General features: G+C 41.4%; 2 protein-coding genes across 5 annotated transcripts in view; both read left to right on the forward strand.

Moving 5' to 3' along the window:
* pkn1a (protein kinase N1a) overlaps positions 1 to 5,095 on the forward strand; it is a 61,498-nt gene extending 56,403 nt beyond the window's left edge. For all 3 annotated transcript variants that reach the window (XM_030726726.1, XM_030726707.1, XM_030726716.1), the window contains exons 18-23: positions 392 to 454; positions 1,208 to 1,284; positions 2,015 to 2,157; positions 2,516 to 2,623; positions 2,810 to 2,890; positions 3,441 to 5,095. In XM_030726726.1, the coding sequence (XP_030582586.1) occupies positions 392 to 454; positions 1,208 to 1,284; positions 2,015 to 2,157; positions 2,516 to 2,623; positions 2,810 to 2,890; positions 3,441 to 3,644 (676 nt within the window). In that variant the 3' untranslated portion in view covers positions 3,645 to 5,095. The remainder of the gene's footprint in view (positions 1 to 391; positions 455 to 1,207; positions 1,285 to 2,014; positions 2,158 to 2,515; positions 2,624 to 2,809; positions 2,891 to 3,440) is intronic.
* A 2,111-nt stretch (positions 5,096 to 7,206) lies between these two features.
* Positions 7,207 to 22,318, forward strand: map2k7 (mitogen-activated protein kinase kinase 7). Of its 2 annotated transcripts, XM_030726909.1 has the most exons (12): positions 7,207 to 7,380; positions 9,793 to 9,840; positions 13,305 to 13,449; positions 13,887 to 13,953; positions 15,385 to 15,498; positions 16,814 to 16,933; positions 17,174 to 17,281; positions 17,366 to 17,545; positions 18,180 to 18,260; positions 18,989 to 19,131; positions 19,423 to 19,468; positions 19,598 to 22,318. In XM_030726909.1, the coding sequence occupies exons 1-12, from the start codon at positions 7,257 to 7,259 to the stop codon at positions 19,739 to 19,741; spliced, it is 1,320 nt and encodes a 439-aa protein (XP_030582769.1). In that variant the 5' UTR covers positions 7,207 to 7,256; the 3' UTR covers positions 19,742 to 22,318. The 2 variants fall into 2 exon arrangements, with proteins under 2 accessions (XP_030582769.1, XP_030582777.1); XM_030726917.1 differs by lacking the exon at positions 9,793 to 9,840 and having other exon boundaries at positions 7,208 to 7,380.
* The last annotated feature ends 177 nt before the right edge of the window (positions 22,319 to 22,495 follow it).

The following is a 22,495-nucleotide window of genomic DNA, read 5'->3' on the forward strand; positions in this document are numbered from 1 at the left end:
AGGTTATCCTGGGATTATCATGAGGTCACCAAACGCACCTGTTATCGTTTGCAAGACATGGTGAAAGCAGTGAAGGAAAATGAGGGAGACGCAGTGTGTACACACCCACACAATCTAAAAAGATCAGCTGGAATAAGTGAAGCCATCTGTATGGGGTTTACAGTGGGTGTGCAGGGTCTTTTAAGGACATAATACATGAAAACCCTCAGCAATATTACCAATGTCCCCATACCAAGGAGTGTAACAGCTGGCGAACAGCTGTTTGTCAGCCCTCAGACAGAAGATTTGGTTACAGTGGCTCGTGGTCTGAAAGCAGCATGTCTGTTATTATTGTGAGGTTTCCATCTTATTCCCTGTAACTGGAGGTTGTTTTTCTTTGCTTTGGCTTCAGGTTTTATGCAGCCTGTGTGGTTCTTGGACTTCAGTTCCTCCATGACCATAAGATTGTGTACAGGTGAGTGGAGTCCATGCAAACCTGTTTTCTTATTTGGCAATTGATGTAAAAGAGACATTTATGTCACCTCAGGAAGCATCAGACTAATAGAAATGTCAATGTAAAAAAAAAAAAAAAAAAAAAAAACGGATGCAAGGGATTTTCTGTGATTTTTCTCAGTTAAATGTCTCAATATCTCAACTATCCCACTGAATTCACATTTAATAGATCATTCTGCTATACCCCATTAAATAATTGAGATCTTGATTTCTAGGCATTTCTGCTGGCATTTCTAGAAATGTCAGTCTGTCTACGGCTTTGGACCAAACAGAAATATTGTCAAGTTTCCAGTTCAATTAGAGGACCCAAATGCAGACACAGCAGCCATAACAGTGGAGGGTTTATTTAATAAAACTTGCAACTGGACTATAGGCACTCCTCAAAGGCTAAAATACTTCCAAAATAAAGCAAGAAACGAAGAATAACACAAAAGCCAAAGTCAAGACTTCACATCACAACAAATATCTCAAAACCTGCTCAATGAATTAACATGAAATACCACATGCTCATTCATACAGGGCATCCAGAATCTGTAGGATTGATCCCCCTGGGTACTGAGTGTTGCATCGTGAGGTTGACATTTGTTGTTGGCATTGCTGTACGGTCTCGGTTGAATACAGTCCATTGGTACAGTACATGGTCACAGAGCTGCTGGGACGATTGTCAGTGTACAGAGTGTGTTTGGATCTCACCTACATCTTTTCTCCCTCTCAGAGATCTCAAGCTCGACAACCTGCTGCTTGACACAGATGGTTATGTGAAGATCGCTGACTTTGGACTCTGCAAAGAAGGTGCATATCTGTATTACTGACAGATGGCCTTTTATTGGTATTTGCCTTTGCTGAGTAAAAAAATCTTCTTTGGGATATAAATTTACTTTGATTAGCAGGAAAATACTCTATGCTATTTTAATTCTGACAGGGAGCTTGAAAAGCAGGTCAACAGAGCTTTGTCTTGAGCTCAGAAACATCAAAGGGGACCTGTTATGTTTTTTCCTTATTTTCTAGAATATGAGTGTATTGTTGCAACGTAGGATGGCCACATGGCCACAATTTCAAACAAGGAGGTCGGTGTATATGAATGCTAAAACGAGCCGATATCCTCAATTTAGTCACCTTAGAGTCACCACTCTGGCTCTGAGCACAGAGCCTACCTGCTGTTTGCGAAGGGCAGCCAATCAGGTGAAAGTTGGGTTCAAGGGGGGAGGAGCTGAAACAGCTTGTCTTGGGCAGAGGATGAACTGAGGGGCTGCAAAAGGCCCAGTATAACATAAATAAGGATTATTTGGAACTGTGAATCGTAGAAAGCTGCTCTAGTAGAGTCCAAGAATTAAAATATAGAGTTGGAGATGAGCATAATAGGTCCACCTCAAGGTATGGAAATTTAAACTAATGCAGGAATGCAAATGATTAAACAGTATAGTGTGGCAGGTTACAATAAAATGAAGTTAGAACAAAAAGACAAAGGAATGTAGGAAGTGATTTCGTTGCTTCCAGCCATAAATTTTTCATCTTTCTGTAGGAATGGGTTATGGGGACCGGACCAGCACCTTCTGTGGGACTCCAGAGTTTTTAGCCCCTGAGGTCCTGACAGATACGTCCTACACCAGAGCTGTAGACTGGTGGGGACTGGGGGTCCTCATCTATGAAATGCTGGTGGGAGAGGTGAGAATTAGAATACTTTTAATCAAAACTCTTCCACTGTTCATGGAGTTCCACCGCTCACGGAGTCACTGCCAGATTTTTGTGTGAACGCACATTACAAAGGTGTTAGTTTGATCTGATGCCACGCTGTGCTTTCACAGCAGCGCTTGAAGGTGGGACAGCGTTCCTCTGCAGGATGAATCTGATCACTTCTTGAAATATTTTCAAACTGCAGTGAATGTAACAAGAGATCAGAATATAAAAGCATCAGATCATGTGTTTGCTGTAGTTAAACATTGATTTTTAAATTTCTAAATATCAAAACTGGAGTGGATTTTAGTTAAGTGTCCTTTTGTGTGACCTGTGTTTTTGTGCATAGTCTCCTTTCCCAGGGGATGATGAAGAGGAGGTGTTTGACAGCATTGTGAATGATGAAGTCCGCTACCCACGCTTCCTCTCCACTGAGGCTATTGGCGTCATGAGAAGGGTAAAGCAAAAACACACACACACACACACACACAAACTGTATGTGACAAATGCTACACTTACATATGAAACACTGAATCACTGGCATAGCTGACAGTCTGACATCCTCACTTACTCACAATCAGACAGTTGATGTTTGACTGTTATATGCACTCATCAGTTCTTATTTTTGTGTGTCTGTGTGCAGCTGTTAAGGAGGAACCCAGAGAGAAGATTGGGATCTGGTGAGAAGGATGCAGAGGAGGTGAAGAAGCAGCCATTTTTCAGAGTAAGTGAACTTGTTGGTACTTTGGCAGCTTGCTGGAAGTGCAGGCTGAGCCTGTCTCACTGTCCCGTTATTATTTGGGGAAAGTTTTCACTTGCAGTAAAAGCTCTCAAATAACTGAAAGCTTCAGTGGTGTATTCACGTTACCAGTTTGTTTAAATAAAATAAAGCTGGTCCTTGAAGGTACAGACAAGATTTATTTGCAAATACTGAGAAGGTGAAAGAGGTTTTTCTTTGGTGTTTACAGCTACACTGTTAAGGTTTTTTTTCCCCCAAAACTTTTTTGAATTTTAGCCCTACTTGTTCTTCTTGGCACTTCAAATGGGGTTTTTTTTTTTTCTTTTCTTAATCTGGGCCTTATCTGAAATGAGCTGTTTGTGCTCCTCTCCTTTAAGCCAGCTTCCTTTTTCTTTTATTTACACTTATCTACAATGAAAAGGTTTCCAAAATAAGTGTAGTCAAACTTTACTAAGTTTACTTACTGCTGGTTGGCTCTAGTTTTCATGATATCCTGCTATACGTCAGTTCTAAAACTAAAATTCTCTCCCTTCAGAACATGGACTGGGAGGCGCTGCTGCAGAGGAAGGTGCCCCCTCCCTTCATCCCTTCTATTGGCGGCAAAGAAGACGTTAGTAACTTTGACGAGGAGTTTACCACCGAACTTCCGACGCTCACGCCTCCACGTGAGCCCCGCGTGCTCACCCGCAAAGACCAGGACAGTTTCCGGGACTTTGATTACGTCTCTGACCTCTGCTAGTGGGCCCGAAGCCCACAAATCTCGAGGAATGTTGGATTCCGAAGGCATCGCGACAGTTTTAGCCAGAGCAGAGAGAGACCGCTCTGACTGTCCGCGCTCATCTGTCGCTTCTTGTTACACTGTGAATGAATGCATAGAGACTGACGACAAGGAGTTTTGTGTGTCTGCAGCGTTATAAAGATCATGGACTGAGCAAATGAAAGCCTGAACACATATTAGTTATGTTCTGTCACAAGCAAATGATAAACAAAGGGCCCCTTTCCAGTCATTGTGCAAAAACAGCAGTAAGTTATGTATGCTGCAGACTTTTAAAATGCCTCTTCCCATCTTCTTATGTTTTGTGCAGTCACCAGTGTCGCTGTGAGAGGAGGGGCTTGCTGTATTTTTGTACTATTGACTGTTGAGGGGTTGCTCAGTGGCCTCTCATACCAATGCCTTACATTTGTACTTGTACTTGTTCCACAGAAAAAAGCATTTTGTTTTATTTTGTGGCTCTTTGTATGCAGCAGCAGCAGGACGAGGAGGGATACAGTGTGCTGCAGAGGCTGCTCGATGGTTTTGAAAAAAGAACAAAAAAAAGAGGAAATTTGTCCTCAGAGCTGATAACATCAGTCTTTTAGACTGATTTTAGACATATTAGTTAACTAAAGGGTAAAGAACCACTGTCCTACTTCACTGCAGTGGACCTTTCTTTGGATGTCCACCAACTACTTTTTAAACTTGCGCTGCTTGGATTTTACAAGAGCAGTTGACTCATCCTTTTTAGCTGGATGTTTGGGTTTTAGAAAGAATTTGATATAAATGTGTAGCACACACACACACACACACACACACAAACATATACACACAACCATCAGCATAAAAGCTACGTGGAAAACATTTTTATTATTCCAAAAGAAAAATCTTAACACTAAACTGTGATGTACAAGTAACAGACTGTTCTTTGTGTGTTAGAGACACATTCATCCAGCTGTCTGCGTGCTACCAGAGTTTTGTGAACATGAAGAAAGTCATTTCCCTCCAAGGCGATTAAATCTTTAAACTCACTGGCTGTAAAAGTTGTTTTAGTGTCTGTTTTCAGAGCTTAAGCCACCAACTGGTTAGGCTCCACCTGCCGCGGTCACTGTGGTTTCTGAGACTGACTGATGTCTTAAGTACTTGTGGAAAATCTGCGAGGTGCCATAAGCAAAACAAACATGAACTGCTTTTCCACAGTGGAACCAATGAGAGAGGTGAGAGCTACAGTTTGAGGTGAGAGCTGGCTTAGACCTCTGGTAATATGTTTGATGATAAATGTAGGAAGTGTATGAGCCAGTAGTGAAAACGTATGTAACACATGACAGCAGAGGTTTGTTGTTAAGATGTATGTACGGTGGTGTGGATTTTACTTATCTTGTGTACGACAGTACAAAACCATGTGAGTATGAGATGGCATATTTTATAAAGAAAACCATGAGTGAATATTATGCCTGTTTATTGTTGTCATCGCGGGACAGGAGAAGTACGGTCGAGTACAGATGGTGGAGAGGAATATCTCAAATTAATTTCAGTAGAAATAAGATACAACAAAGTATAGATAGATAGATGGATGCATGTTTAATTTAGTATTTTGAATGAATGGATCGGGATCCAAAAGGGTTACTGACCTGCTTTTGAGTGTATGGCAGATTTCAGTGAAATAACATGATCATATCATAGTAAACACACACTGACCACTTTATTAGACACTCCTGTTTAACTGCTCATTAACTCAAATATCTAATCAGTCACATGACAGCTGCCCTGTTTTCTGTCATTTGATGAATCAAGTAACAAGCGAAATATTTCAGCTCTATAATCAACACCTGCTTTATTAGGTGACTTGAAATTTTAGAAGGGGGGGGGGGGGTCTTCATGTCAGTTTTAGCCGTATCACAGGATTTCACACAAGAATAGCGAACAGAAATATCAGTTTAAGCAGATTCATGATTTCTTTACCACCTCCTGGAGTGACTGCGTGCTAAAGGAGAAAGCATCACTAATGGAAACCATCTTCTGGTTCTACTGCACGCATCACCTGCATAAAATTGGTAAAACTGGTCCTTAACAGTTGGTCTTTCATAGGAACATGAGTTCCTGGATCGCTGCTGTGCTGATTCAGTGCAAGTAAAGGTGATGATTTGCATTGCATTCTCATGTACTCTGAGCACCATATAACTGGTACTGTAAATGCCAGTAATGAATATGTGAAATTTTCACTTACTATAGATTATCTCTATAAATGTCTGCTCCCAGCAGCAAAACAAACACATCGGAAAGATTTGCCAAATATTCGAAGTTAAAGCACTCGATTTGACAATATATGTGGAACCTTGGTTTTTGTGTGTATAATACTCTGAACTGTTCATAGTCTATTGGATTAATGCTTATTCCTTGCATAGAGGGGAACAGATGAAAACATGAATATGGGTGTGATAGATGCTATAAAACCCCAGTGTAATCTACCTGCTCAGCACAGTCCACTTTAATTTAACACTTTAATCTTAGAAAATGTCTTCTTTCTTCTTAAATATTCATGTTGATTTTTTTTTCCTCTGAGTAAACCACCCTCCACAGCTCCATTTTTAATGCACATCATACAGTAGACAAAAACTACTGAAACCAAATCATCATCTTTCAGCTGGTCCCTTCTCCATCTCACCCTAATGCTGGCATCCTTTTCTGTCACACCAGACCATCTCCTGCATGGCCTCCTTCACTGCATCCATGACTCTTCTTTGTGGCCTTCCTCTTTTCCTACTGTCTGGCAGCTCCTCATTCAACATCCTTTGTCCAATATTTCCATGATCCCTCCTCTGCACAAGTCCAAACCATCTCAACCTTTCTTCTAATTTTGTCTCCAAATGGCTCAGCCTGAGCTGTCCCTCTGATATGCTCATTTCTAATCCTGTTCATTGTGGTCACTCCCAATGAAAATCTTACAAACTTGAACTTTGCCACCTCCACGTCCGCATCATGTCTTTTTGTTAGTGCCACTGTCTCCAAACCACACATCATAGCAGGTCTCACTAATTAACACTAACTTTGTCTCCAAACCATTGAACCACTTTCAGCTCTACCACCTCCAGTTTAGGAGGTCTCACCACCATCTTGTAAACCTTCACTCTTGCTGCTATCCTGTCACAAATCACACTGAAGCAACATCTAAATGTGGATTTTGTAAGTTTTCACTCAGCTTGAAGGAGAAAAAATTTGCAAATTGCTAAAACAAACAAACAAACAAACAAAAAAAAACCCTATGATTTCTGTTTGCCACCCAGTGACAGGGTTTTCCTGGCTGAAAATTGGTCTTTGGTGGCAATTATTACCAAAAATATTAATTTTTAACAAAATGAGTTTAAAATTTTTAATTTATTGCGATGCTGGTGATTTGCGAAGCAAAAATCTATGCAGAAGAAAATAACAGTGCGGCTCTGGGACAGATGTGTTACTGCAGCGCGCGTGCGTGTGTTGTGTGTGTGTGTGTGTATAGTGTGGATGTGTGTGTCAGTCAGTCAGTGTGTTGCTGGTCTGCCTGCCAGAGAGGGGAGTCGAGAGCTCTGCTGGGAACTACATGGTGCTCAATTTTTCAAGATGTCGTCGCTGGAACAGAGGCTGTCGCGAATCGAGGAGAAACTAAAGCAGGAGAATGAAGAAGCGCGCCGGAGAATCGACCTCAACATTGACATGAGTCCACAGCGATCACGACCGAGGCCGAGTGAGTGTCCACGGGGGAGGACCGGGGTGTCGGTAACGGCCAGTACAGTAGGGGGAAAGATCGGAGCTGCGGGGCCGGAGATTGGGGGGGAGGAGGGAAGGAGTCGGGCTGTTATGCTGCTCCTACCTACATGCTAACAGGCTAGCTACATAAACAAACACCAACTCAGGCTGGTCCGCTAATTTTACTAATAAATTATTAATTAAATAAGTGGGACACCTTCTGTGGGGAGTAACGTAAAGCAGAAATATACAAGCCGTAGAGCTGTTATGAAACATCTCGCCGGCAGACGTGTCCCTGAATCTGTTTTGATTCTGTCCTGTCAAACATGCTAGGCTAGCAGCCTCAGTGATAGTCGGCGGCGGGGCCCAGCGTCAGAAAATTTCACGGAGTTTCAGTTGACGTATGAAAAGCTGTGGTCCTGCCATTTATCCGCAGCGTATCTGCACGCTCGTATAACTAGTAAGCAGCGCGTTTGGTCGTGATTTTTGCGGTACACTTGATTTTAAGTGCCATTTTGATCTTGAAGAAACAGATGCTAATTTCTGCAAGCTAAATAACGCCAGCTAGCTATAGACATACGCTAACTAACGTAGGTTACGACTTAGTTGGTGTGGTAAACGCTGCTGCAACTCAACATATCGTGGAAAAATAGAGATTTGTAACAGATATATTGAATGAAGCGCTCCACGCCTGTTAGTGGACATAAATGCGTGGTTAGAGGAGCTGGTGAAGCAGTGATGTTTGGGCCCTTTCAAGAGAGAAGTCAGCCAGGAGGGAGGTCTGCAGCCTCCCTCTGCTGACATGCAGCATGGACGTTTACACAGAAAGCTCTTCATTATATTTACAGTGTTAAAAATAGACTTTCAGAGTGTTGGCAGTCAATATTTTATTCTCATTCCCCCCCCTGCAGATCATTTTGTCCGTTCATGAAGTTTGAGACCACAAACCTTCCTTTTCCTCCTGTTATTTGAATTGTTTTTGTGAAACTGATTTTTTTTTTTTTTTTTTTGTCACAAACATGGTGAATGGGATGAATCTGAATTTTACTTATTGTTAAAATCTCATTAGAAGACCACAACCTCTTAAAAATGTATTAGACTGACAAGTATTTGCTTCTGTGCATTTAAATCCTGATGATAAAGGTCATTTCTACGAGATTAGCGTTTGGTTTAGATACGGTACAAAGGACACTCACCTTTGTGTTATTATAAAACCCATCGTTGGGTCATTAAACAAAAAGTCTGAATGCTTCCCACCTGACTGCTTTAAAAACTGCAGCCAGATCAATTTTATCTCCACTCTATCCTGAGTGGAGATAAAATGTTCTGCAACAATCCAATATTTGGACCAAATATTGGTCCAGATATTGGATTCTTCATTTTCTCACCATTGTTACATTTAGTGTAACACATTTTGGAGATTTTACTCCACTTTTTTTGGCAGATGTCACAATCTAAAGCAATTTTTAAGCATCAGTATCATGGGATGTATCATTATTTCAATCGCAAAACTCCATCTCTTTAATGTCTGTGATGCAGATTAACATAAACGAGTATTGGTGCCCTGAATGTTTTCTGGTAATTGACTGGAGAAAACCTAAGAAAAATTGCACTTTGGGGAAACTTTCAAGGCTCATATCAGTACATGAAACAGGTGGCTGGTCAAAATAGATAGCATATGAAGGGTCTTCTTTTTACCTACATTTTGATACTAGACTCATCTTCTAGCCATGATTCCTTCAGTGGTCAAATCCTATAATTCTTTTGTATAGTCAGAAAGGCTTGAAAAAAACAAAGAAAATTTAAAAGATCCAAATTTTGACCCACTTCTATGTACTCAGTATTTATCGTATGAAGGTAAAATTTTGCCTGTTTTCAGTAAATATATTAATGTAAGAAAAATCAGCTGATTGTGAGGGCACAGGTGGGAACATTTCTTTATTTCTCTTTAGACACATTAAACTACTGACCCAATTTTTCTTGCATCTTCAATATGTAGCCTCAGCTTCCATAGAATGAGGTATACACATTTTAAATCCTGGGAAAAGAGCACCATAGACAATACGGGAAATATTGAGATTCATTATCAGTCTAATCCTGAGTGTAGTTGATTTTGGTCTTAATGAGATTAGTAGACAATAAGAAAAAGTTCAATTTAAGTTTAAAATGCTCAGTTGTGTTTGTTTTTATTTATGTGTGAAGAAATGAGCAAGTGATGTGAAAAAGTGTTTTCTCCTATGATTTGATAGTGTGTGTGTGTGTGTGTGTGTGTGTGTGTGTGTGTGTGTGTGTGTGTGTGTGTGTGTGTGTGTGTGTGTGTGTGTGTCTGTGCGCGCGAGCATGTGTGATCGTCTCAGTAGAACAGTGCAGTAATGTGCGTGTGTGTATATATTTTCTTTCCTCTGTCCAGTCATCGTGATCCAGCTCAGTCCTGCTCCAGCCCCTTCCCAGCGTGCAGGTATCATTCAATCCATCGCTCTCTCTGCCACTGCACCCCCCCCCCCCCCCCCCCCCCCCCCCACCTCACCAACACCTTTGTCTTCCATCGCATCTTCCACTCGCTCCTCCTTCATCCTTTTTTTTTTTTTATATATATAAATGCACACCTTCTTAGACCTTGGCAGGTCTTTACATTCTCATTAGTTTGCTTTGTTCCAGCCCTGCAAATAGAGCCTCAAAGGCCCCCAATACCACTACTTTCTTCATGTTTATCATTGTAGAGGCTGAATAGAGTTCTTGGTAAAAAATTATACTTTCTTTGCAAATGGCAGCTAGTGCTAAATCTGACTACCCAGTATGGGGCAATATTGTTGTTTTATTCAGGCAGACTAGATGGTCTTTTGAGTAAATTATAAAGTAACTTGTCATTTCAAAGATTTAGATTAGCATCAGCAGGCCAGCATATAAGCAGTTCTCTTTCCTACAGAATATGGATGGACCGATCCAATATTTGGACCAAATATCAGTCCAATTCTGACTCAAAAATCTGAATTGGACAGTCTGACAAGATGTTTTGTTTTGTTTTGTTTTGTTTGCCTTTCTTTTGCCGTTGTTATGTTAAGTGTAACACTTGTTTGGAAGCTTTTGCTGCGCTTCCAGTAAAAAACGACTTATTTTTAAATCACCTCCATAGAATTTGCTTTCGGGCGCTCCCTTATTCACAAAGGGTCGCCACAGTGGGTAGCTTCGCATATTTGAATGGGACAATTTTTACGCTGGATTATCCTTCCTGACGGAACCACTCCTGGGTTCAAACCAGGGATATCTCGCTTGTTAGGTGAATGTGTAATCAACTCCATATATTTATTTGTTTCACTTACCTGTCTCCTGACAGCTTAACATACAACATGTGTATGTGAGGAGCGGTAAATGTGTACAGCTGTAAATGACTGTGTGCAGTCACTGGGCTAGTGCAAGTAAATTGACAAAGTTGGATCAGTGCGTACCTAAAAAAAAAAAAAATACTCGGTATCAAACTCGTCTTTTAATTTTACAGCTCAATCCGTTTAATCCATGTTTATGAACCCACTGCTAATATTTTAGCCCAGCAGTTATTTACACCTCCTCTGAACTCACATCATCCCTCCATCTTTCCATCTCTACTCCTCCCTGTGTCTGAATGTGTGTCAGTGGCAGGGAAGTGTTGGTATGTGTTAATGTTCACAGTGTGTGTGGACGTGTGTCGGATGATTAACCTTTGTTTCGCTGGAGGCAGAGAATCACGGTGCATGTGGCTTTTCTGCACGGCACAATTTTTTGTTTGTTTTTTTTTTTTTTTTTGGAGGGTTGTGTTTTGTTTAACACGGTCTCTAATCCAGCATCCCCACTAGTCCGCCTGCAGGAGTGCTGTGAACACTCCGGCCTCCCTCCCTCTCTCTCTCTCTGTTTTCATTGTGTGCCGACTGAAGACTCGCCTTCCTGTCCGAAGCTGACTGTCTGTCTGACTTCCAGCTTAGTCTGTACTGTGCAGTTTTGGCCGAATTTCTACACTCTCTCTCACACATCAGACTGTTTGATGTTTGTTTTTTTTTTTTCATCTTCTGGCACCCTCCCCCTTCCTTTTGCAGCAGCACTGTGTGAGCAGGGGGCGGTGCAGCAGTGCCTGCGAGTATCTGTGTTTGTGCGTCTCTCTCTTTCCTCACTCTTTCTGCCCATCAATCCTCCCATCCGTCCATCTGGAGCCAGTCGAACTATGGAGATGCAATCTGTGCCAAAGACTGCCTGAGTCTTCCTTTCTTGTTACGCTAACCCCCCTCCTCTCCTTCACTAACTCGTTCTCCCCTTACAGGCTGATTCATACAGGTGACTCATGGATCCAAACACTGGCACTCTCAGAGGAGCTGCCAGTATGCTACAACAAACAAATAAAATAAAATCTGAATCATATTAACTGCACTGCTTGGTCCTTAAGATGTGTTGCAAACTGGTTTCGAACCTTTAAAAAGATGATTGGCGATTGCTATTAAGCAAAAGGTTAAACTGTCTGTATTTATGGTCGGGGTGGTCACTGTAGCTGCTGACTTTCTGTCTGAGAATTTGGTGCATGACCGGTACTAATACTGTTTTCAGATTGTTTCTTCCTGAAATTCTTTAACATATCTACTGGAAGATGCGTTTGTGCTTGTTTGCACATGAACCTGATATTACAAGGCTGGTGGAGTTTTAACATGTCCTTGAATGCATGATTTGGGCCTATGTTTATGTAGGGCTAAGAAGCATGTGGTATCCTCTGTTCTGATTTTATTTGCAGTCAAATGTGATCCACACCTACAACTGTTTAACATTTTAACAAAAATATTTTAAACTCCTCTGCAATCAAGTGCAGGTTCATTTGATTAAAACATTTATTTATTTTGGTTTATCAAATGGCCAGAAATAACATGAAAATATGACTTCTCATGTATTTGCTTTCACTAATCAGGCTTACATGTGTAGTCACCCCTCAAAGGCCCATTTCAGGCCAGGAAAAATTCAGTTTCAGTAATGCTGACTTTATTTAAATAATATTGGCTTTATTGGATACTACAGTCTATTATGACTTTTAATTTCTGATGTTTTATTTTCTCCTGCTGTTGGTTTTATGGTTATGATAACCTGGTACGTGCTTCTGAGATCTGAGAAAACAGCATCATTGCTCAAAACAGTCCACAGACATAAAATATCTGTTAGTCAGAAATGGAAGCATGCAGTAAAAATGCCACATTACATGTTTGATCTCCTGGTTCAGCTTTAGCCTACGCCACTTGCTCTAATAGTACGTGAGGGGTAATTAACAATGTTATGGGTTGGGTTTTTTGTTTTTGTTTGTTTTGTTTGTTTTGGTGCTTGTATTTGTCTCCGTCTCTGTCACCTCGTTCTAAGATCTCAGCAGTCACTTTAATGACTGAAATACTTTAATAGATATTCAAAATCATTGCCCTAAGCTGTTAAAATAAACTTGTAATGGACTGTAGTTTTCTTTTTAAAACAAACCGAGACTTCCAAACTGTGGGCTAATTCTTTGCTGTCTCTCTCTGCCTGAGAATCGTGTCGCTTTTGCTCTGAGATTACCGTCCTCTTTGGTTTTTTAACATCGGGTCGGGTCATCAGCGAAACCAAACCAAAAGAGAGCTGTGACATTGAGGGAGGAAAAAAAAAAACCCCACGAGTTCCAGTAGTGACTAAATGCTATGCAGGACCTAGGTCAGTGATGTAATGAGCAAACTCTGACCTCAGCAAGAGGTTGTGTATCTCCTTATTGTTCAAAGAAAAATAAGAAGGCCAGATTTCTGGAATAAAATAAAAAGTAAAAGCAGCAACTTTAAGTAGCTACCACTAATTTAAGCCACACCAGCACCACCATCATCCATCTTCTCCTGTATGAGTCTAATATGTCGTATCCCCCCCCCCCCCCCCCCCCCCCCCCCCCCCGCCCCACTCTAGCGCTCCAGCTGCCACTGGCTAACGACGGAGGCAGCCGTTCATCATCTTCAGAGAGCTCGCCTCAGCACCACCCATACACCAGCCGTCCACGACAACTGCTAACCCTGCCCACGCCTCCATATGGCCTACAGAAGAGCCTAGAGAAGTATGTTCACACTAACACATGCTGTTCTGATTCAGAAAATGTATTCACAGGTCATACAGTGGAATCAGTTATCCTATTATGAATGCCTGCTGGTAATGGAGTTTATTTAAAAAAAAAAAAAAATCAAATGTATTATAAATTTGGAATAAATAACTTTTCTCTGAGAAGCAGCAGTTCACATGCACAGAGATGAGCGAGTGCAGCATTGTAAGCACAGACAGAACACTGGAAGACAGAAGCAGTAGAGAGCGCACTCTGTGGAGGGTCATGATGTTGTGCAGTATGAATCTACATGCATACAGTGTGGGTGGAAGAGATGCTCAGAAATACACTCCATTTATGAGTCAGGTCTCTCATCTGGCAGTGTAGGTTACACACTGACACTTCCTGTTGCGTTTCCTGGCACTGATTTGTTTTCTTTTTTTTTGTCCCCACAGCGCAGAGATTGACCAGAAATTGCAGGAGATCATGAAACAGACGGGTTATCTGAAGATTGATGGGCAGGTGAGATGTGCACACTGAGACACATGTTGTAATTAGAGAAGTGAAAATCAGAATGAGGATGCAGACGTGATCTGGCTTTTACTTTGTCAAGAAAAATGAAACCCAGTGAACTGATCCTTTTTAGGAAATGCTGTCTGTGCAGCCAAACCCCAACACATCATCTTCCTGTGCGCCCCAGATAATTAGTGTCTTTGGGACATTAATTGAGGCATGAATCAAGATATAACTGTGCCTTGTTTTCAAAGATTATCAGCCTACCAATGGGCCTGGTTAGTCGTACTACAAACAAAGTAGGAAAATAGGAAACCATTGTTTTTACTCTCAGTATTCAGGTACACCTTGCTAGTACCAGCTTGGACCTCCCTTTTGCCTTCAGAGCTGCCTCAAGTGTTTGTGGCATAGATTCAACATAGCACTGGAAACATTTCCAAGAGATTTTGGTCCATATTGATGTGATGGCATCACACAGTTGCCGTGGATTTGTCAGCTACACATCCATGATATGACTCTCCTGTTTCACCACATCTCCGAGGTGCTCTATTGGATTGAGACCTGGTGACTGTGGAGGCCATTTGAGTACTGTGAACATGTTCAAGAAACCAGTTTGAGATGATTTGAACTTTGTGATATGATGTGTTAGCCTGCTCGAAAGCAGCTATCAGAAGATGGGTACACTGTGGTCATAAAGGGATGGACAATACTCAGACCAGGCCGATATTTGCATCAAGGAGCAGCTGAAGTGGTGTACGTAATAAAGTGGCTGAATGCATTTTAATACAGAAGTATGTAGGCTGTTCTAGTAAGCACAAAGACCATTGTTAAATCAGGTCAAGGTTAAAACACACTAAACAAACATCCACATTACTAGCGTGTTCTTGGGCAGAGCTCAGAATATCTTTTGAGAATAAATAGAACATGAAAACCGGCAACAATCGTGGTGCATCTGCTGGTTTGCTGAATAATGTCTGGCCTTGTTTAGTTTGTGTGTTTTCTCCCTGTTCCGGCCTTCAGGTCTAGTTTCACACTGAGTGCCAGTCGGAGTTTGAAGATGCTTGAGAAAATGATGTGACTCATTACTGCTCTCCAGATTGTTTGTTCTTCTTTTCATTAGCCTAAAGGCGCTGCTACGCAGTGCACTCAATGAGCTGTCGCTCACTGTGGCGCATTAAACAGTAACTTATATTTAACAAAGCAAGGAAATTCTGCATCTTCCCATTGTGTCCTGGGATTCTTTAGCCTTGGTTGATGGGAGAGCAAATAAATTACAGAGCCAAATGTGTGTTCTCAAATAGCACAGTGGGGTTTACTGTTGCTGCCTGATGCAGAAAGTTTGTTTATAGTTTGTTTATAATATTTAACAAATAAATAAAATATCTCGAGCACAAAGTCTGAGGTCTTGTTTTCTGATTGCTGCTCCATGTGCCTCCACAGCGGTATCCAGCAGAGGTAACAGACCTTATCAGCGAGGGGGAGATCGGCAGCGGGACTTGTGGACAGGTCTTCAAAGTGCGATTCAAGAAGACAGGACACGTCATCGCCGTCAAAGTAAGACCCAGTTTTCTTTCCAGAACGTCTCCTGTGTTTTTACCAGAAAAACTAGAGCTTAGCATTTATTTTAATGTCCATTCAAGTGGTTGTGTGTCAGCTTGCTCTAACGTAGCCAGCATATATCTCACTTCTTTTTGCAATATTTCTGCATTAAGGGCAGCAGTTTGTATTCATATACATTTTTTCCTATTGTCAGACAGTTGAAAGAGCAGCAAATTGCTTGTACTGGCTCTCAAATTGTTTCTTGGCCATCTGTCTTTAAAGTGTTTGCAGCTGCAAATAAAAAAACATTACTTGACGACATAATCGGATGAAGTCAAGCATATACAGGTTCATAATAATGTGTGAGATTTGAAACGGTGACGTTTATAAAATATTAATGACGGAGGCATGAAAAGCAGTGATTTGCGAAAGATCCCTGGTTTGATCCCAGGAGGAGACACCCGGCATAAAAATCTGCTAAATCAAGTGTGGAGTAACCCGCTGTGGCGATCCATTGAGAAGAAGGTAGCAGCTGAAAGTAGCTGTTCAAGTGCAGCCAGAGAGCTTCTGTCATCACGTGTGAATGGGATGCAGTCGTACATTTGTGCTTGTAAAACGTGGAAAATGTCTGCACTCTAAACAGAATCAAAAATGTGTCTGCTAAAGAGCAGGTACTCCACTTCTCGATGGTTTTCAGGCTAGACTGAAACATAATGGTGACAGCCAGATACTGTGAACGCTCACATATGCATTTATTTGTACTTCCCTTTTCTTGGATGGCTGGCCTACTGAAATGTGGATCCCAGATCAGTGCTTGGTCCTTTATTGCATGAACTCATACATTTTATTTTTCATCTTAGTTTTTGCTATTTTATTTCCCACTCTTTGTCATTCCTTCCTGATTTCTGATCATTTAGAAGGATATTGGGCTTCTTTTTGCCTTTTTTTTTTTTGCGCTTAATGTAGCATTGACATGTGTGCTCATAGCAGAGGACAGAAGCACAAATTCTCTAACTTCAGTTACCACAATCAAACAAAATACTCAGAGGGTAAATCCAAACAGAGACCCAAAGATTGAAGCTATGCACGCTGAGCTCTGCTTGGTGTAGTCTCACTTTATTGTCTTTTATGCTTTAATTGTGACTAGTTTACCAACAGACGAGCAGTTACAGCCCCATGTAACAAGCCCTTTATTAAAGAGATCACTTAATTGCAGCCCTCTGGGATGTTTAATAATTAGGCAGTCAAAAAGAGCACCATAGGAGTCTGTTTTATTAATGCCTTCACCCAGCATAGTGGGTCTTTTCATTTTGTTTGTGTGTGTCACCAGCAAATGCGTCGCACGGGAAACAAAGATGAGAACAAGAGGATCTTGATGGACCTGGACGTGGTGCTGAAGAGTCATGACTGCCCTTACATCATCCAGTGCTATGGCGCCATAGTGACCAACGTGGGTGTCCCCAAAATACTTAACTGTTTGTAATCTTAATAAAATTCTAGTACTGTAAATTCAATCTGGACACCACAGCACCCGAAGTGCAGGCTCAGGTTTATTTTATATATTTGCATCCAGGGTGTTTTTACTCTGTCATTTTAGGAAACTCCCAAGCTTTCAGACCTCAACTGCTAACTCTGTGTGTGTGTGTGTGTGTGTGTGTGTGTGTGTGCGTGTGCGTGTGCGCATGTACAGACGGATGTATTCATTGCCATGGAGCTGATGGGAACTTGTGCCGAGAAGCTGAAGAAGAGAATCCAGGGTCCCATCCCAGAGCGAATCCTCGGGAAGATGACAGTGGCAGTAAGTGGCAGCAACACACACAAACAGCGCAGCTCCCTTGATTGTTTTTGTCTCACTGTGTGGTTGTGGGTGTTTCCTCTGTAGATAGTGAAAGCGTTGCTGTACCTAAAAGAGAAACACGGTGTCATCCACCGGGATGTCAAACCCTCTAACATCCTGCTGGACGCTAAAGGTCAGATTAAACTGTGCGACTTCGGCATCAGCGGACGCCTCGTCGACTCCAAGGCCAAGACTCGCAGTGCTGGCTGTGCTGCCTACATGGCAGTAAGGAGAACAACACACAAAGACACACTATACACATAAAAGTCTACAGTTACCTCTAGAGTTGTTAATAGGATGTATGTATATACATCATATAGTTGGCTTAGTTTGAATTTTGATGATTTGTGTATTTTTGTCAGTGTGCTTTTTATTTTCTTTTTTATGAATATTGATGTATGTATGATAATCGCTTGCTTGTTTATGTTACTGCGTTTGTTAATGTGCATGCATGAATGTATGGAGGACCTCAGGGAGAATAGTCAAGGCTAAGGCTGGTACTAACGGGGATTTTAACAAAAGTAAGAGCCGTTTCCTCAGCAGCAATGATTTGAAACTTCATTTGAGAACCTGTTATTGTTGCTGCTTTATTGTGCAGAGAGCAACGCAAGGATAACATAGTGACAGAGTAGAAGCTTTTATAAATGAAGCATAGACGAACTGACTGCCAACTAAGTGAAGGAAACAGCAGCTTCAGTGGTAACTGTTGCAATAAGATGCATTAAAACACGAGTCTTAAAGGTGTTGAGATTTTGTTAGAGCATTTATGCCAGTCTGTGCTTGCGGAAATCCCAGTTCACATGATGCACACACTTGGGACGGCCTAACCTTAGTGTTCCTGTCTTTTGAAATCTTGCAGCCTGAAAGAATAGACCCTCCAGATCCCACCAAACCCGACTATGACATCCGGGCAGACGTGTGGAGCCTCGGCATCTCTCTGGTAAATCTGTCATCTTTTTATTACCACATACAGTGTCAGCCTGAGGTGCTGCAATGACTGGTGTTATGCCCGTGGTAGGAATATTTACATTCACTACACTGAAAGACAGTTACAAAATAAGCACCAAATATCAAATCCATTCATATTTAAACAGCTGTTTTTAATGTGCTGCTATGTCACAGGATGTGAGGCTGGTGATGCTGTGATTAAAATGTAGTAATAACAGTGTCTCGCACGACAACTTACATTTTTTAAAAATGTAGTCATAACTTCATGAGTTGCTAGTGGGTATGAGCACTGTGAGTTAAGTGGGTCAGGTGCCAACATTCAGCTGGTGACTAGTGTTCAAAACCAGTTTGGCATTTTGTGTTTGCGAGACTAAACTAAAATTGCTGTTCTCTAACTTTTTAGATAATCAAATAAGTTTCTGTGAATGACAAAATTATTCTGCTGAAATGAGAAAAACACGCCTTATTACTTTTATCATGTTTTCTAGTACAGTTTATTATAAGGACATAAGAAGGTTGGCGTTGCATATTAACAGACATAAACTGAGATATAAAAGTTGACTCATGAGATTGGGGGATTTTAAGCTCCTTTTTTTTTTTTTTTTACAAGTTCTACGGAGGCTCAGTAACCAAAGTACAAACTGGAAATATTGTTTTTATTACTTTGTAGACATCTGTAGATCAATTGAAGATTTTAATGGGGTTTTTTGTGTCTTCCAGGTGGAGTTGGCTACAGGGCAGTTCCCCTACAAAAATTGTAAGACAGACTTTGAGGTTCTGACCAAAGTGCTGCAGGAAGACCCTCCTCTCCTGCCTCTCGGCATGGGTTTCTCCCTCGACTTCCAGTCCTTTGTCAAAGACTGGTGAGTTAAAATTGCATTCTAAAGCTGAGGCTCACCAACTACAGTCCAGTCAAGAGCTATCAGGTGATCGGACTGATAACTGGAGATCTGTGGCGGTTTGTGTAGTTTTTGATGGGTGCTTTGTTTTTGTTTGGCTTGTATTTCAGTCTTAATGATCTCCTGTGCTCTGTGCACTTCAGTGTAAAACATACCCAATTTTTCTTGTAACAAAATGTGCAACATGAGTAATATAGCTGCTAAGTTATTAAAATTTGCTTCCTGCACCACCACATTGAGTGTTTCTTTCCACAGCCTCACAAAGGATCACAGAAAACGGCCAAAATACCATCAGCTGCTGGTGAGTCACCATTTTATATTGGCCCATCGAGATTTTTTTTTGAGGTTCACTAGAGTTAAATGTAGGAATTAAACAGACAAGACATTTTTAAAATTTTTATTTTTTTTTTAAACTGTGTTCACATTTTAGGAGCATAGTTTCATCCGGCGTTACGAGGTGCTGGACGTGGATGTGGCTGGTTGGTTTCAGGCGGTGATGGATCGCACCGAGTCGCCTCGCAGCAGCCAGTGTTACAGCCATCAGCACCAGCTCCACTCGCTCTTCAGTAGGTAGCCTAGCCTCGACCAGCCTGGCGTCAGATTAGCCATGTGCTAGACTAGCCTAGCTTTAGCTTTGCCAAGCCCAGACTCAGTCTATTCTAGTCTAGCCATTCGCAGCTACGCCTAGCGCTACACCCCATCCCATCTTGTCCATCTGTCCGCCGGGAAGAGACCTGAAGATCCCACAGAGGGAGAGACGAAGACTCAGTGGAGGACTCTGGATGGACAGATGGAGCGATGGTCTGGTAGAGGGATGGATAGCTGACACAGGTGGTTCTGGTTATTGGGGTGTTGAATCTGGACAGACAGACAACAGGGGAGGGTGGAGCAGGAAAAGGTGCACGCTGTAGTGAGCTTCATTTGTTTACACACTGTTAGCTCTCACCACACTATCATCACGTCACTGTGTAAGTTTTAGCCACGCACTTGCATACAAACTCTGTGTGTGTATCTTTTGTGTGCTTCTACATTTTCTCCTCTTTTCAGTATTTTACACATGTCTTTCTCCGACATTGATCCAAGCCATTGGATTAGTAAACAGAGTAGTCACTACACACTGGAACAAAGCATTTGCTACTTTAGCAAAAACAAATCGCTCTTGTACATAAACGATTTTGAGGAAAGAACAATGTCTGGTGCAATTATGATTCTTCAGGTGTTTCTACCATCACACATTCTCAGGCTGAATCTATATGTAGTGTGTGAGTGAGTGAGCATTTCCATGTATGTATGGATAAATATAAAGATGCACTCACTGGCTTTTATGAGTGAGTTGTATTTCCTCATTAATTCACCTTCACACTACAGCTCTAACACACAAATAAGAACAAATGAATCTGTTGGTTGTGCTTTTAATCTGAAAGGATAGGCATTCATATATTTGTGCTATACACTGTGTGAGCATGCACATCATTTTATTTAATCGCTGCATAATTGGAGGGGTGGAAAAACAATGAAAAACACTTACCAAAAAAATTAGCGTTGCAGTTTAGCTTTATAGAAAAGAAGTCGTTTATTGTTTCAGGGGAGTTTTGATGTACGATCAAGGTGTGCCAGGAGTACATCCACACTGATATGTTTTTGTTTTAAAAATCGCAATTTTTACTGCATTTGTGCCGAGCATTAACACTACGTCAGCATGACTTTTGAAAATACAACTGACCCAAAAAACTCTGGGATTGTTTTCTTATGCGGCTCCCTGTGGCGCCGCATAATGCCTCATAATTTCATTGTATTTGCTTTGCAACGACCCCTAGTCTTTGGTCCAGTTCGTCCTCAGCACTTTCCCACACCGTGACAAACCGTGTGGAGTCAGGCATGTGGCCGTTAAAGGCTCTCTAAATGAGGCAGTAGGGTAGAAATGCAGAGACGAGCTTTGGGATGTCTTCTGGTTCACCAGACAGAAGCAGCAATTTGTAATAAGTATCTATTCTGATTCAACTTTATTTGGGCATTTAAAACATTTTGAAAAGCTGCCACATGTCATTATTTTATTTGTCCCTTTCTTGTAACAAGAGCAGAAATTAATTAATTATAATTAAGCACTTTTCAAAGCCCAAACATGCACAAAGTTTCCCAAAAGTCACTTCATTTTGTTCAATACTGACACACTCCCTCTGAAATAATCACATGGAACTCATGCGTGGAGTTTCCTGGTTAGTAACCCTGCTTCAGTGTCGAGCCAGTGTTGGAGGGCTTTACTACCCGCTTACAGTTAAGTTGGTCTGGAGGAGCACTTAATGTAGCCGACCCTCCACATAAATGTGAATGCGAATAGGGAGAAAGTTTAATGGCCAAATTCCTAAGTTTGCTGTGGCTGTGCCAGCCTCTTGCACTGCGTTGAGTAGCAGTTCCACTTCATTCGTCCAAGTAAAAAATTTTCAAAAAAACCAAAACCTCTCTCGAGTCTGTTTGCCATTGGCTTTCTTACTCTGCAGTATTTTCTTCAAGCAACCAGCCCCTCTGCTTCCTGTTTACACTGGCGCACTTGTTCCCGTTGTATGTGAATGATCAATGTGATACAACTTTACAGACATGTTCAGTATAGACAGAAATTGCATTTTTAAAATGAGGCGTATTAGTGTGGATATATTATTGTTTAGAAGTTGGAGTGGAAAAGGCCGAAAAAATAGAGAGACTTAGTAAAGGTTACAAGTGTAAGAGAGAGAGAGAGCGAGCAGCTGGGTGATTTTAAAAATGGGAGCAGAATGTTTTTTCAGTGAGATGGCAAAGAAGAGGAGCTTTTTTTTTTTTTTTTTTTTTGTACAGAGAATTTAAATGATGTAGATCTTATGACCTGTGGAGCATTTCTTTACTTCACTCTCTGTTCATCTACCTCTTCCTCTTTGTCCACCTCTGTCTGCCTCGGCTGCTCAGTGTCACGTAGTGCTCCACAGTGTTATCAGACCAAAGGCTGCGTGTAGGTTGTTGATGGAGGCCGAGAGATTTAGGCCTGCTCCTGCAAAACGTCAGATCCGCACGAGAGTCAGACTGTCAGCCTGGGGGCCTGCAATTCCAATTTCTGTTTTATATTTGAGCATTTACCTCATCTTGATCAGGCTTTCAGATAAATGGAAATAAGGTGCCAATAATTTCTGCTCATAATTGTTGCTCATAATGTTTCAATTTTATCCTAAAACTGCACAGTTGCGCAGTCAAAAACAAGCCTGATATTCAGCTTTATCATTTGAGACAAAAGCAGCAAATTGTCACTTTCAGAATTTTAGTTTATAAGATTTTTTTTGGGGGGGGGATCTGTAACTTTTTT

Source organism: Archocentrus centrarchus, chromosome 1, assembly GCF_007364275.1.
Source record: "Archocentrus centrarchus isolate MPI-CPG fArcCen1 chromosome 1, fArcCen1, whole genome shotgun sequence".
Classification (NCBI taxonomy): Eukaryota; Metazoa; Chordata; class Actinopteri; order Cichliformes; family Cichlidae; genus Archocentrus; species Archocentrus centrarchus.

Coding starts and splice junctions, on each gene's coding strand:
- map2k7 (XM_030726909.1), top strand. CDS start 7,257: ATGTCGTCGCTGGAACAGAGGCTGTCGCGAATCGAGGAGAAACTAAAG. Junction 16,934..17,173: donor ATGGCGCCATAGTGACCAAC/GTGGGTGTCCCC, acceptor GCGCATGTACAG/ACGGATGTATTCATTGCCAT. Junction 17,546..18,179: donor GCTGTGCTGCCTACATGGCA/GTAAGGAGAACA, acceptor GAAATCTTGCAG/CCTGAAAGAATAGACCCTCC.